General features: G+C 39.5%; 1 protein-coding gene across 1 annotated transcript; it reads right to left on the bottom strand.

Moving 5' to 3' along the window:
* Nucleotides 1-636: 636 nt before the first annotated feature.
* Nucleotides 637-3,474, bottom strand: LOC117487622 (C-type lectin domain family 6 member A-like; the record flags this gene model as incomplete). Its single annotated transcript, XM_034136239.1, has 7 exons — nucleotides 3,272-3,474; nucleotides 2,650-2,785; nucleotides 2,480-2,569; nucleotides 2,204-2,272; nucleotides 1,323-1,465; nucleotides 1,069-1,107; nucleotides 637-762 (listed from the first exon to the last, which is right to left on the bottom strand). Coding segments are annotated over exons 2-7 (537 nt in total), but the record flags the coding sequence as incomplete, so codon positions are not given.
* Nucleotides 3,475-13,365: the final 9,891 nt, after the last annotated feature.

Genomic DNA, 13,365 nt, shown 5'->3' with positions numbered 1-13,365 from the left:
GTTTCCTCATTATTATTATAAAACAAAACATTTATCATAATAAATAAATAGATAAATAGTCAAATAAATAATTTCCCATTTAATTTCACTTCTTTCATTATTATTACCATTATTTTTCTGTTTGTTCATAGCTTATTTCTCTTATTTATTAATTAATATTATTATAATTATTATATTTTTATTGGCAGCCGAGATGGTTTGAGTCCAGGAAAGCCCTTATCTTATCCAAATGCCTGTTGTCTGGCTTAACCAAATATAACAGGGAGAAAGCAGCTTCGTCCATACTGAAGATGTTTAGGAAGTCCTCCAGCCATCTATTTCAATTGAAGCAGTTGGGCTTTCTGACTTTCCAGTTCATAAGAACGTTACATAAGATATGTAAAAGGATTAATACAAATACTAATTTAATTGAGGCAAACAAAAGTTGGCAAAAACTAATTAAATTACTATTTATTTATTACTGATATTAATCCTAAACAAAAACACTAAATGTGATTATCAATTCGAGCAAAGTAATTCTTATTATGAAATCAGACATTTTGTATAGTTTTAAATAACTCGATTTAAACTAAATTGTAAAAGCATGATTGCATGTTTAGTATCCAAACAGACACCAATGTTAAGCTTCTTTCTCACAGATCCAATGCAGATGGTCCTCACAGGACCGTCGTTCCACCAGGCGGAGGGACTGATGTTTACACAGTCCTCTTCGCCAATCTTTCGATCCCCTTCTCCATTATCCGGCTGTGTTTCGTCCCAAACCTAACAGGTATTACAGGAAAACAAGATGAACTAAAAGATTGGACATCAAATACAAATAACTATAAGTAATACAGCCATGTTCTTTTCTTAACACCCAAATGAATCTTCTGGTGAAAGGGGCAGACCCTACGTTTAAATGCATCCTGTGTGTTGTGTTAACTCCCATTACAGAAACATGTGAAACATTTAGAAAGGTCACAACATAAACCAGCGTCTGTATTTAAAACCAAAGTAAAGCCTTACGTCAGATTCAGTGGAGATCCATCCACCCATGTCCAGGTCCCCTCCTCTTCTCTGTCCTCAAACCAATCCAAGTGCTTCCTTGATCATGCTAGAGATGAATTCCTGTTCACATATTAAAAATGCAGTTTACTGGGATGGACATCAACATTCAGATAACTTTTCCCTTTTTACTAGCTCAGAAATATGTAATTAACACCATTGTTGTGACGTAATCATTATAGCTGATAGACACATTTGCTAGTATATGTACAATAAAAACATTATTGATTGATAAAAGCAGGAGTTATACAATCACAAGTGTTAGCAGCACACATTACCTGTTTTTTATTACTGTCTACGGTCACCAGATGTGCTCCTCTGGCTCTGCAGTTGTCTCTGCTTTGTTCCCAAGAAGCTTTCTCAGTAGAGAGGTTATAACAGGAACAACCGAACATCCTCCATCCTTCAGGACATGTTTTTGCTGTAAAAGTTTTAAGATCTTGTTGATTTACTGCTTTAACTGCTGAAATATGGAACTCTTGAGTGCATTATATGTCACTTTTGTAATAATAATGAAAAACATATTTATTAAGCATTTTTAGAGGGATCAAAAGAGATCACACATTTCATTGCAGAACAACTGCTTCTCTTTTTTGGGATTTAAATAACTGTTTGGATGTGATCTAGTCAGGCACCACAGCACTGAGACTGATCTTGTTAAAGTCTTCAATGACATCCACTTAAACACAGACAGTGGCAACATCTCGGTGTTAGTAACTAGACCGACTGGAAAACTGGGTCTGACTTTCGGCAACAGTTCTAAATTGGTTTGAAACCTTGTTATCCTTTATTATTATTATTATATTATTATATTATTATTATTATATTATTATTTTATTATTATTATATTATTATTATTATTATTATGCTGCAAATATCTAAATTATATAAGCATAGTTTACAGAGAAATATAAATATGGTGGGTGAAGAAAAATAAAAGAAACTATAAATTAAATCACTCAACACAAAGTCATTAAAAACAAATTCTTGATTATCATTAATGAAAAGTGTCATTGTGTAACTATTTTATGAAAGGATCAATAGTCAGCCTTAGAATATCAATATCGAGGTATTTTGTAAAAACATATTATGATAATTGATATCTTACACACACACACCGAGCCCTATGCAAATCCCCACATGAAGCACTGACCCTTACCCATCAAACTCTGAAGTCGGTCCACCAGCTGGTTGATCCGCTGATCTCTAACACCTACTGAGTTATGATCTGAAATGAAAATAGATGTTTCTTAAATTACCTGATGCAATCATACTGACACAAACCAAAATTAATGTTTTCCTAATTTGGCCCTAGGAGAAAAGTAGAAAAACTATGGATGTTTTGGTCAAATGTGCATCTTTCAGAGCAGAATATTGCTCCTTAAAATCACACGTTCAAAATGAAATTATTAAACATATTAAAAGAAAGACTCACAGTGGACAGCGAGGCCGATGAGTCCAGCCAGCAGGAAAACACTCAGCAGCCCCAGACCGAGAACAGACGCTCTGAGAAGTCTCCTGGGACCTGAACACAGAGAAGACCAGGGAGTAAAAAAAAGTACAGTAAATCCAAAATCCACAGTGCACTCTGTCTGACACTCTTACCTTCTTGTATTGTTGATGAGCTTGAGCTTAGGGTTTTGACATCAACAGCATTGTCATAGATTTTCTCCATTGCTCATGGGAATGCCAACTCTTTCCTAGAAGGTCAGCTCTGCAGCAAGTATCCTGAAGTATGTGACTGGGGAAAGTGTGGTTGCTGGTTTGAATTTCTAAATGCTTTATATTTTTGAGGAAGTCACACATTTGAGGAAGTAACACATCATTTGAGGAAGTCACAGGTCATTTTACATAAAAAAAAAGAAGAAGATGATCAGGAAATACTAACTTTATTGATATGAAAATATTAAAAAGCACAGTGACAATAAAAATGTAAGACTGAAACAAATGTGATAATCATGTCCATTGTGTTAAATAGAGACATATAATCTTACAAAGCCATAAAGATTAATAATATTCAAAATATTCTGATCCTGTAAAGATCTATTTTACTGGTTAATAAAAGAGAATAGCATGTCATCATTGTGAAAGCAGCTACAAATATTTGTTGGCGTGAAAAGCTGGCTCTCTTGATGGCCCAAGGCACAAGACGAACTGGCACAGATATAAAGAATATTATTCTGTTAATGTAATTTTAGTTTCTGAAAGTTGAGACAATTTAAGTTACCTTTTGTTGAACTACTGTATAAGTCTTTCAGTCTCCCTCTCAGCTATCCACTCTCAGGGGAAAGCCGTACTGCAGACGCCAGCTGATGCACCACAACACCACTTCAAGCCCGGTGACTGGGTAGTGATCAAAGACTTCAGGAGGAAACACTGGAAGCAGCAACGGTTCCAGGGAAGTGGCGTGCCAAGCTATCAACACACGCATCAGAGGGTTGTGTTGTTCAGAGAGTTGTGTCGCATGTTTTCCGTTTCCTCATATAGGCTACATGTAAATAAAAGTTTTACACAGAAAAAAGTTTTACATATGTATTTTTGATCCACACATATTTGTTTTCCGTTTAAAACCGCTGCACCTGCAAACACAACCCGCTTTCTGTGCATGGATCGCTGTGCATTCATGTGTGGGTTTTTTGAGACTCCCCTGACGGTGACCCGATTCGTACTTTGTTCTATATAGCCAATCAAATGTCTCCTCCATTACATTACATGTTACCTGTTAGACGCTTTTATCCAAAGCATACATACTCAATATACTGTGGACAATACCCACAGGAGCAATTTGGGGTGAAGTGTCTTGCCCAGGGACACAACGACATGCTGAGTGCAGTGGGGTTTGAACCTGTGCTCCTCTGAGCCGAACACCAACGCACTAGACCACTGCGCCACAGCCTCCCCATTCTATATACACACACACAAACTAATTTTGCAGACCCTATCCCTCCATAGTCTTTCAAGTAGGAGGAGAAATGCCAGCGTTGTCCTCCGGTTTACAGGCACTGTGTAAATTATATATAGAATATTATGATGATGAATGCATTTTTACCACTAAAATACAGCAACACATCTTTGATTCATGTCGTTTATAACTGGAATATTACAGTTATTATTAACTTTGTCTGTACAAAGTAGCCTGTCCAGGAAATATGCCCAAATCAACAAAAACTGCGAGCCGGCAGGCAAGACGCTCCGCTTCTGAAATGCTTCTGAAACGCGCCTGGTAGGGTATAGAGTGGCGAAGTCACGCCCATCTACTTCCGCCCCATGGGACCTTATTTCGGAAAAATAATGTATTGAAGTCAATGGAGAGAGAAAACTTATCTTTCGATCCCGTTTGAATTGTGCCATGAATTACACATATGATGTTTGTCAATCTTAAAAAATCATTTCCATGTCAAAAAAGTCACAGTTTGTCGTAAAACTGTTGAAAAATAAGACTATGAAAAATACGCAACTAGAAAGACTACAAATCCCAGAGTCGCGTAAGTGATGTCACAATTGAGACACTACGATATACGTATAATACCGTATATATACGATCAGCGCCATATAGATAGAATCTATCTATATGGCGCTGGCTAAGATAAGATAACTTTCACAAGATGCCTGTGTGCTTAGTACCAGGTTGTTATTATACCAGCAATGGGTCTTGCTCGTTCTTTCGCTTCCCGTCTGATGAAAGAGGAGTGTGTGGATCAAGCTAGCTAGTAGCTAGCACGTTAGTTAGCATTACAGCCTTGTCATTTGTATTAGCCTTAACATGAAGTAACATTAAGTAACCCAAAATGTTAAACAGTAAGAGTAGTAGTCATATTTCGTGAACCCTTTGAAGAGTACTGTCACCGGTGTGATCATTCTATAATACACCATTTAAGCCCGGGGGAGAAATGCTAACGCTAACGCTAGCGATCTTCTCTACTTCATGCTATCTGCACAAATGGTTGACATTAAACATTAAAACGACCAGGCAGTTCAGAGAGAATCAAAGGAAGGCAGGCAGGCAGCTTTGCATGACATTCTTCAGGACGTGTTTCATTGTGGTGATAGTGAGGGTAGTCAATCGTTTTGTTGACAAGACAGTAGTGACGGCCATCTTGGTGACGTGTGTTGTTGACCAGAGATGTAGTTCATTGAGCGTTTCACACAAACAAATGTGTTACTTCACAGTTTTACGACACATTTTTTTTTTTGACTTGCAAAATTATCTTTTAAATTGACAAACATCATATGTGTAATTCGTGGCACAATTCAAACGGGATCGAAAGATAATCTTTCTCTCTCCATTGACTTCAATACATAATTTTTCCGAAATAAGGTCCCATGGAGGTCCACCGGAAGGGGAGGGACTTCGCCACTCTATGACGCCGGAGGAGGCCGGACCAAAACCGCGGCGCAGCCGTGACGCGGCGCAGACGGACCCGGTGGAATCTAGGGGTAATCCCTCGATTCCACCGGGTCCGTCTGCGTCGCGTCACGGCTGCGCCACGGTTTTGGTCCGGCCTCCTCCGTGCTGGCTCGCAGTTTTTGTTGATTTGGGCATATTTCCTGGACAGGCTACTTTGTACAGACAAAGTTAATGATAATTGTAATATTCCAGTTATAAACAACATGAATCAAAGATGTGTTGCTGCTGTATTTTTGTGTAAAAAAATGCATTCATCATCATAATCTTTCTATATATAATTTACACAGTGCCTGTAAACCGGAGGAGAACGCTGGCATTTCTCCTCCTACTTGAAAGACTACGGAGGGATAGGGTCTGCAAAATTAGTTTATTTTGGGGATTGACTGGATGCTCTGACCGGTCCACTTCCTGCCCGGCGCTATGCAACGCCTCACGTCGCGTCGAAAATAGACTTGAATCCTATTTTGAGCGGAGCCCAGCGCCGAGACGCTTCTGGGACGCTTCTGAGCGGCTCATAAGCGTCCTAGAAGCGTCTCGGCGCAGTGGTGGTCGGGGAGTCATCAAAGCGCAAGACGCTGTTCCAGTCCATGTTTGGTGATGATGAGGCGGGTTGCAACTTGCTGTCATTATGCCCGACTCGGTGGGCTGTAGGCACAAGGGCGATTTCACGGGTTGTCTACTCATATACAGCCCTTTTGCAGACACTGAAGATGCTTAAGCAAGACAAGACAGTCAGGGGAGATACTCGGGCAAAAGTATCTGGTCTATACAAACAAGCCACAAAAGACAAAACATACTTTGGCCTTTTGTGCTGTGAGGCTCTTTTTGGACCATGCGAGACCATAGCCAGAGCTCTCCAAAGTGAGAAGGCAAGTGCGAAGGGGGCACTGGAGTGGTGAGTGCGCTACGACAGCGCATGCATGGACTGAGAGAAGATGGATTTATCCAGGAAATGACTGCCTGTATGCATATTTCTTTATTTTGTATTGTGTTTTAAGCCAGTACAGCACTTTGGACCACATACGTTATTTTGAAATGTGTTATACAAAAATATTTAAAGGGTTAAATTGAAGGCAAATGTCGACATTACTCACCCGTAGTTAACAAGCTATGCTATGCACGTGCCCGTAATACAAACCCATCTCTGCAGGCATCATAAAGATATGAGGCTGCTCTGATTTCCCAGTTTGTAACTCTTGCCTATTCTCTTCATGTCTTAATCCCTCTCACATGAGATGGGGAGAAGAGGAGGAGACACCTCGAGAGACGAGTTGAGGCAACAGACATTCAATGAAATTAGATATCATGACAATCCTACCTAGCACCCTAATGTCCAGGACACACATGATGCCTAAGCTGCACGTGTGCTTAGCATTATGGCTTATGCTTTTTATCTGGGCATCCATAGAAACATGTCAGAGCAGCCACAGTTTCCACATGAGCAGCACAAGTCATGCCTATTTTTTCTTCTGTGAGACCCACGTGGTTCTCTGTAAAAATATACCCGGCAACAACCTGTAAAAAGTCTTATCACCATGTTTCATTACAGATGTAATGTATTTATCTGCACGTTTTAAATTATTTCTAGTTTAATGAGAGAAGCTGGTACATTTTCATTATGATCATGGTCTTAAATAAATACGATAAGTTGTTGCGTTAACACTGATATGAGAAACATAGCAATATGTCTACTGTCAGCAGCTTAAAAACATTATTTTCACACTACCTGAATTTCATTCACTTAAGAACTACCTGATTGAATTATAATACGAGGGAAATTCAATGAATGTTATTAATTTCTTGCAAGTAAGGCCAAAAATAAGTCTTCCTTCAAATTAATTCTGTAAATGTTCCCTTGTATTATTTTCAACATTTGCAGTGTGGTTTGCTGCACAACAAGCTGGGACAACTTCTGCTCGTCCTGTAACCCCGGTGGAAAACATTCCACCAGCCCCCCAGAGCCAGAGCCAGAGCCAGAGCCAGAGCCAGAGCCAGAGCCAGAGCCAGAGCCAGAGCCAGAGCCAGAGCCAGAGCCAGAGCCAGAGCCAGAGCCAGAGCCAGAGCCAGAGCCAGAGCCAGAGCCAGAGCCAGAGCCAGAGCCAGAGCAAGAGCCAGAGCCAGAGCCAGAGCCTCCTCCCTCCCCCTTCTCTTCTCATCCACCTCCTCCATGCCCCCTCTCCTCCCAGCCTCCACCTTCCAAAAAAAGTCGAAGAGGTTCGATGTGCACTATACTAAATACATTTTTTTAAATGATTGTTTGGAAGACTTATTACCTAATTATTAAAATTGTGTTTTTTATTTTTAGAATGCAGGAAACACAGGACCCAGAAGGTTTTCTTGTATGAAAGCATTGTGGACAGAAGAGTTTTAAATGTAAGTATGTTCTAATTTCTTCCTTTTTGTTTTTCTTGTTAAATAACATAAAAACGTACAGAACATTATTGGTACCGTCTACAGACCATCAGTGAGATATCTGCACAGAGCCCAAACGATACTAACATATAACCGCCTCTGGATACACAAGTATCCACTATCGTACATGTATGGAGCGGTGAGGTTCCTCAATCCATGCTCGACACTGCACCTTTTGTTGTCATTGTAAGCATTACAGGACTACGTTTTGCATCACCTTATAACCTTTTGTTGTAGGAAACTCCCAGTCTTAAAGAAGCTGCTCCATACTGGTACGATAGTGGATTCTTCTGTCTCTCTGGTTTCAGATGCTGTTGTCTGTTAGTATCGTTTATGTGTAGAAATCTAACCTTATTCATGGTCTATAAATGGTATCAATAATGTTCTGTAAAGTTGTATCACCTAACTTTGGAAAGTACTCATTACTATTTGCGTCCTTGTCATGTCATGCCTTTCAGCAAAGTGAAGAAGTACAAATTAGGTGGGCACCATGCTCCGAGTGGTAAGTTCTTCCTTAATGACATGTATGTGTTGTACTGGAAGCAAATGGTTTATACACTGATGCAGTGTTTCAAATCCTATTTTAAATTGACTTACTTGGCTGATTAAGCATCACAAATACTACTACTATAGCATGACATATTAATATCTATTCAACTGTTCTTTATGTGTGTTTTGCAGTGGCAAGAAGTGGGAGGACACATGGGAGCCTGCCCAACTCTATAGCAGCTCATAATGATAAGAAAAATAACTGCTGTTTCCAATGTTGTTCAGCAGTTGTAATGTTCAGTTCATGTCTGTTAAGTTATTTATTTCTAAATGAGAATTGTATTTCATTCGTTTATTTCGTTTTTGTATTTTTTCTCAGTTTAAACCAGCCACAAGTTTTTGTACTTGCTCAAATGCAAACACACACACACACACACACACACACACACACACACACACACACACACACACACACACACACACACACACACACACACACACACACACACACACACACAAGCAATTAATCTGAATTGAGCACTTACGATACGATAATAGTTTATTGGTCAGATCAAGTCTGAAATCTGACTTGCATCACAGCAGCTCCATGTGTAACATCAATATAGACAAATATCAAGAAAACGCAATCCATGAAAAACAAAAACAAATTTAATATAACAGCACAATCACTGAGAGAAAACCTGCTCAAAGACCCTTTAGCGTGCATTTGATCTGGGATTTAGCTCTGTGTTTACTGTGAGGATTGACTGATGCACAAAGGATGCTTCAGTCTGAATTCTTTTACTCAATAAGTCTTTTACTCAACAATTGAATAAAATAATTAGCCTAAAATGGCTTGCAGTGGAGCGTAGCTTTAGCAACGTGATATATTTGATGATATTGTACTGCAGACAGGTACAGTATAGTGAAGGTCTTCAAATGGACAACTAAGAAATCTTATTTGGTCTTGGATTTTTTTAACTTTAACAATGTTTACCCTCTCTTTAGTGATCTGCTGCTGCCCCGTGTCCGAGTGGAGCAGATTGAGAGAACAGACGCTGGTAATCTGGGCAGTGGAATCTATTTTAGTGATGACCTGAGGTAAGTGGAACATCTGAAATCAAGTCTGTTAGGAAATATAAATCTACTTCTATATACTACTCTTGAATTGCCTAAAACATTACAGAATTTATTGAAACGATTGCGACTATGAGAATTAATTGTATCTAGAACAGAGGTGTCCAAACTTTTTTCACCGAGGGCCACATACAGAAAAACATACTAAGGGCTGGGCCGCTCATTAGAGGTATATTACCTCGTAAGTTCAGTTATAAATGAGCAAAATCAATCAAATGTGAGTGTTGGCAGCTCATCCCTTAAAACAGAAGATTGATTATAATAAGGAGAAATAGGAAGGGTGTATTTCATGCTTGTTATGTAAATAAGTCATTGGGCTTTTTTCTTAACAACTAAGATATGTTAGAAAATGTTTCCAACTTTAATTGACTGAATTTATTTGAAAAGTGTTTTTATTAACACATGAAAACTACTGTGTAATATTTTACATGTATCTTTAAGAAGTACAATACAATACAAGACAAGCACAAGTTTCATTTGTGGACCATATTCCATTATACTTTTTGAATTTGCTGAGGGCCGATTCAAAATGGTCCGGGGGCCGCATTTGGCCCCCGGGCCATATTGGACACCCCTGATCTAAAACTCTCCACTCTCTCCTTATCCACAGCACCAGTTTGAAATACTCCAAGCCCAGCGAGACAGACGGCTCTCGGCTGCTGTTGGTGTGCGATGTGGCGCTGGGTCTGTGCATGGACGTCCATAAGAAAGACTCACCCTGACCGAGGCTCCGGAGGGACAGGACAGCGTGCACGGGGTCCGCCCCCCCCAACACTCACTCTGAGTTTGCGGTAGGTGTTTTCCTGCTAATTGTTAGGAAAATATCACTCGTCACCGGCTTGAGCTTCAATAATCAGGATCCATGTATTTATTATCCTTGTAATAATGGAGGTAGTCATCACATACAGAGCATTTGGTACAATTAGTTCCTGAACAGTGTCCTTCACATGCTGATATACAAGAGAGGGAGTTACACAGTCACAAGATGGAGGAATATAAAGCAGTATTCAATGTTTAGTTTAGATTAGCTCCACGTCAGAAATGATCATGCTTGTCATATGTCATCTCAGCTGAACACTTAAAATATGCCAGTCTTAAGCTTGCTCCTCTTCTTGCTCTGTGTCTTACTGGTTTCCTTAATCATGGTGTCTTAGTTTCCATGTTATCTGTGCTACTTGTGCCAGTCATCAAGGATAAAGCTGGGAAAATTAATGGCATTGATAATTACAGACCTATTGCTTTAGCTAGCATTCTCTCTGAAGTGCTGGAGAAAATGATGTTGGATCAACTGGAAAGGTATACAACCAGTTTGGTTTTAAAGAAAACACGGCACAGATATGTGTATTTTTGCTTTAAAAGACATTATAGCAAAATATAGAAGCCAAAATTCCACCATGTTTCTGTGTTTTATTGATGCCTCTAGGGCATTTGATAGACTGGATCATTTCAAATTATTTGAAAAATGTGCCAAAGAGGGGTACCCAAGTACATAATAAGGATCTTAGCCTTTTGGTATGCACATCAGACTATGCAGGTGAAGTGGGGCAATACTGTGTCTGAAAATGTTTATGTTGGTAATGGGGTCAAGCAAGGTGGGATTTTATCTTCCTTGTTGTTTAATCTGTACATTGATGATCCGTCTAGGAAACTGAACTTGTGTAAAACTGGCTGTGTCATCGGTGATACTGTTGTCAACCACCTTATGTACGCAGATGATTTAATCATCTTTTCCCCGTACAGTGCAAGCTTACAACAGCTTCTGAGGATTTGTTCCCAGTATGGCATTGATTTTAATATTAAGTATAACGCCAAGAAGAGTTGCATCATGATTGTGCGAAGTAAAGAGGATAAAAGGCTGTATTTCCTAATTGTATTCTCAGTAGCAACATTCTTCTTGTGTGCAGTGAGATTAAGTACCTTGGTCATTATATCTCTGATGATCTCACAGATGACAAAGACATCCATAGACAACGCTGCAAACTGTATGCCCAGGCAAACATATTAATGCGGAAATTTCACAAGTGCTCTGTAGATGTCAAGGTATCACTTTTTAAAGCTTTCTGCACACCATTGTACACGGCTCACCTGTGGAGTAACTACAAGGCTAGCAGCATGCAAAAACTAAAAGTTGCATACAAGGATGCTATACGGTTGCTGGTGAGGGTACCACGATGGCACAGTGCCAGCCAGCTGTTTGTTAACTTGGGGGTACCTACCTGTCAAGCCCTTTTAAGAAATGTAATGTACAAATGAATGTGTCGCCTAGAGGAGTCAGACAATTACATTACATGTCACAATCATGTTATCTCGATTTTAATTAACCCTGTGAAGAGTTCTACTCGGTTCTCTTCCATGATTTGGAGACATTGGCGCAGCAGCCTCTACAGACAGTGAGCATATATGTGTGGCTAGCTGTAATTTGACTGATTTTAGCTTTTTAATCTTATTTATTGTTGTGTATTTTGTCATTTTGTATGTGATATGGACCTTGAGTCTGAAATAAAGATTGAATTGAATATCTATCCTTCCTTTTAAACTACTTGGTATATTAGTAGTACAGTACATACAATTTATCCATTGTGCAGAAAGGTTATTTTCACAGTAATAAACATGTCATGTCTTTTGGTTACATTTCTCTTATTTTTTTAAATAGGAAGTTGCAAGTTTTAGAGTGAGTGAAAATATCCTGTACAAAACCCATCCACCAATTTAAGTCTAAAAGGGGCCCTGTTAGGCTTTTTGGGGTTTTCACTTTCGTAGTGTGTTTGTGGCGGCGGGGTGTGGTTAGGGCGCCGCCTGCTGGAGTGATGGGAGTAGCTTGGCCGGAGACCAGACAGCTGATCAGAATCAGGTAGTCAATAGGCTTGTTTGAGACGAGCTGCGGCTCGCCTCGAAAGTAGACGAGAATAGCCGATCGCAGCCGGGGGAGGTCTCAAAAAGCTCGCCTGAAGTCGGACAGCTCGGAGTCGGCTTCTTCTTCTTCTTCTTCTTCTCTCGGTTTTTTGGCGGATTTCAAACAACTTTAAGGTGCATACTGCCACCTCCCGAGTCGGCTTGACTCGGTTTGCATTTATAAATGCACACGGCATCTATTGCACGTCTGTCCGTCCTGGGAGAGGGATCCCCTCTGTTGCTCTCCCTGAGGTTTCTCCCATTTCCCCTTTAAACTGTGGGTTTTTCTCTGGAAGTGTTTCCTTGTATGATGTGAAACGTAAGGACAGAGGGTGTCGTATTGTCATACTGATATTCTGTACAAACTGTGAAGTCCACTGAGACAAATGTAACATTTGTGATATTGGGCTATATAAATAAACATTGATTGATTGATTGATAAAGAATGGACAAATGTGTTTAATCGTTAATGTCAGATATGTACTAAGTAAATACATTTGTTCCTGCTCAAGATTAGATTCAACTTTATTGTTATTGCACAGATTACAGGTACTGAGACAACGAAATGCAGTTTAGCTTCTAACCAGGAGTGCATAAAGCAGTAAAGTGAAAAGTAATGTACACAATCTACAGAATAAAATATAGAATGAATTGAATGATGAAAAAACAGTGAGGGATATGAATACACTATATATACAGTAGCCTAGCCTAGTATGAACAGTGTGTTGTATGAATATGCTAAGATATATAAAGTATGACAACGGTAAGCAGTGCAAGTATAGTATAAAATATATAGATATTAATGTCATGATGATAAACATTGTGGAACAATGATGAAAAATGTGAATGGAAGTGGCGACGTAAAACTGACACAAAACAACAACACACTTTTGCCGAGCCAATGGAGAGTTTCATCTCCAGCACGGGGTAAAACCCACCAATGAGCGCTCAGCTCGAGATACCAGCGAGTCGTTTCCCATCAA

This window comes from Trematomus bernacchii, unplaced genomic scaffold (assembly GCF_902827165.1).
Source record: "Trematomus bernacchii unplaced genomic scaffold, fTreBer1.1, whole genome shotgun sequence".
Taxonomy (NCBI): Eukaryota; Metazoa; Chordata; class Actinopteri; order Perciformes; family Nototheniidae; genus Trematomus; species Trematomus bernacchii.
This window is presented reverse-complemented; position numbering and strand designations above follow the sequence as displayed.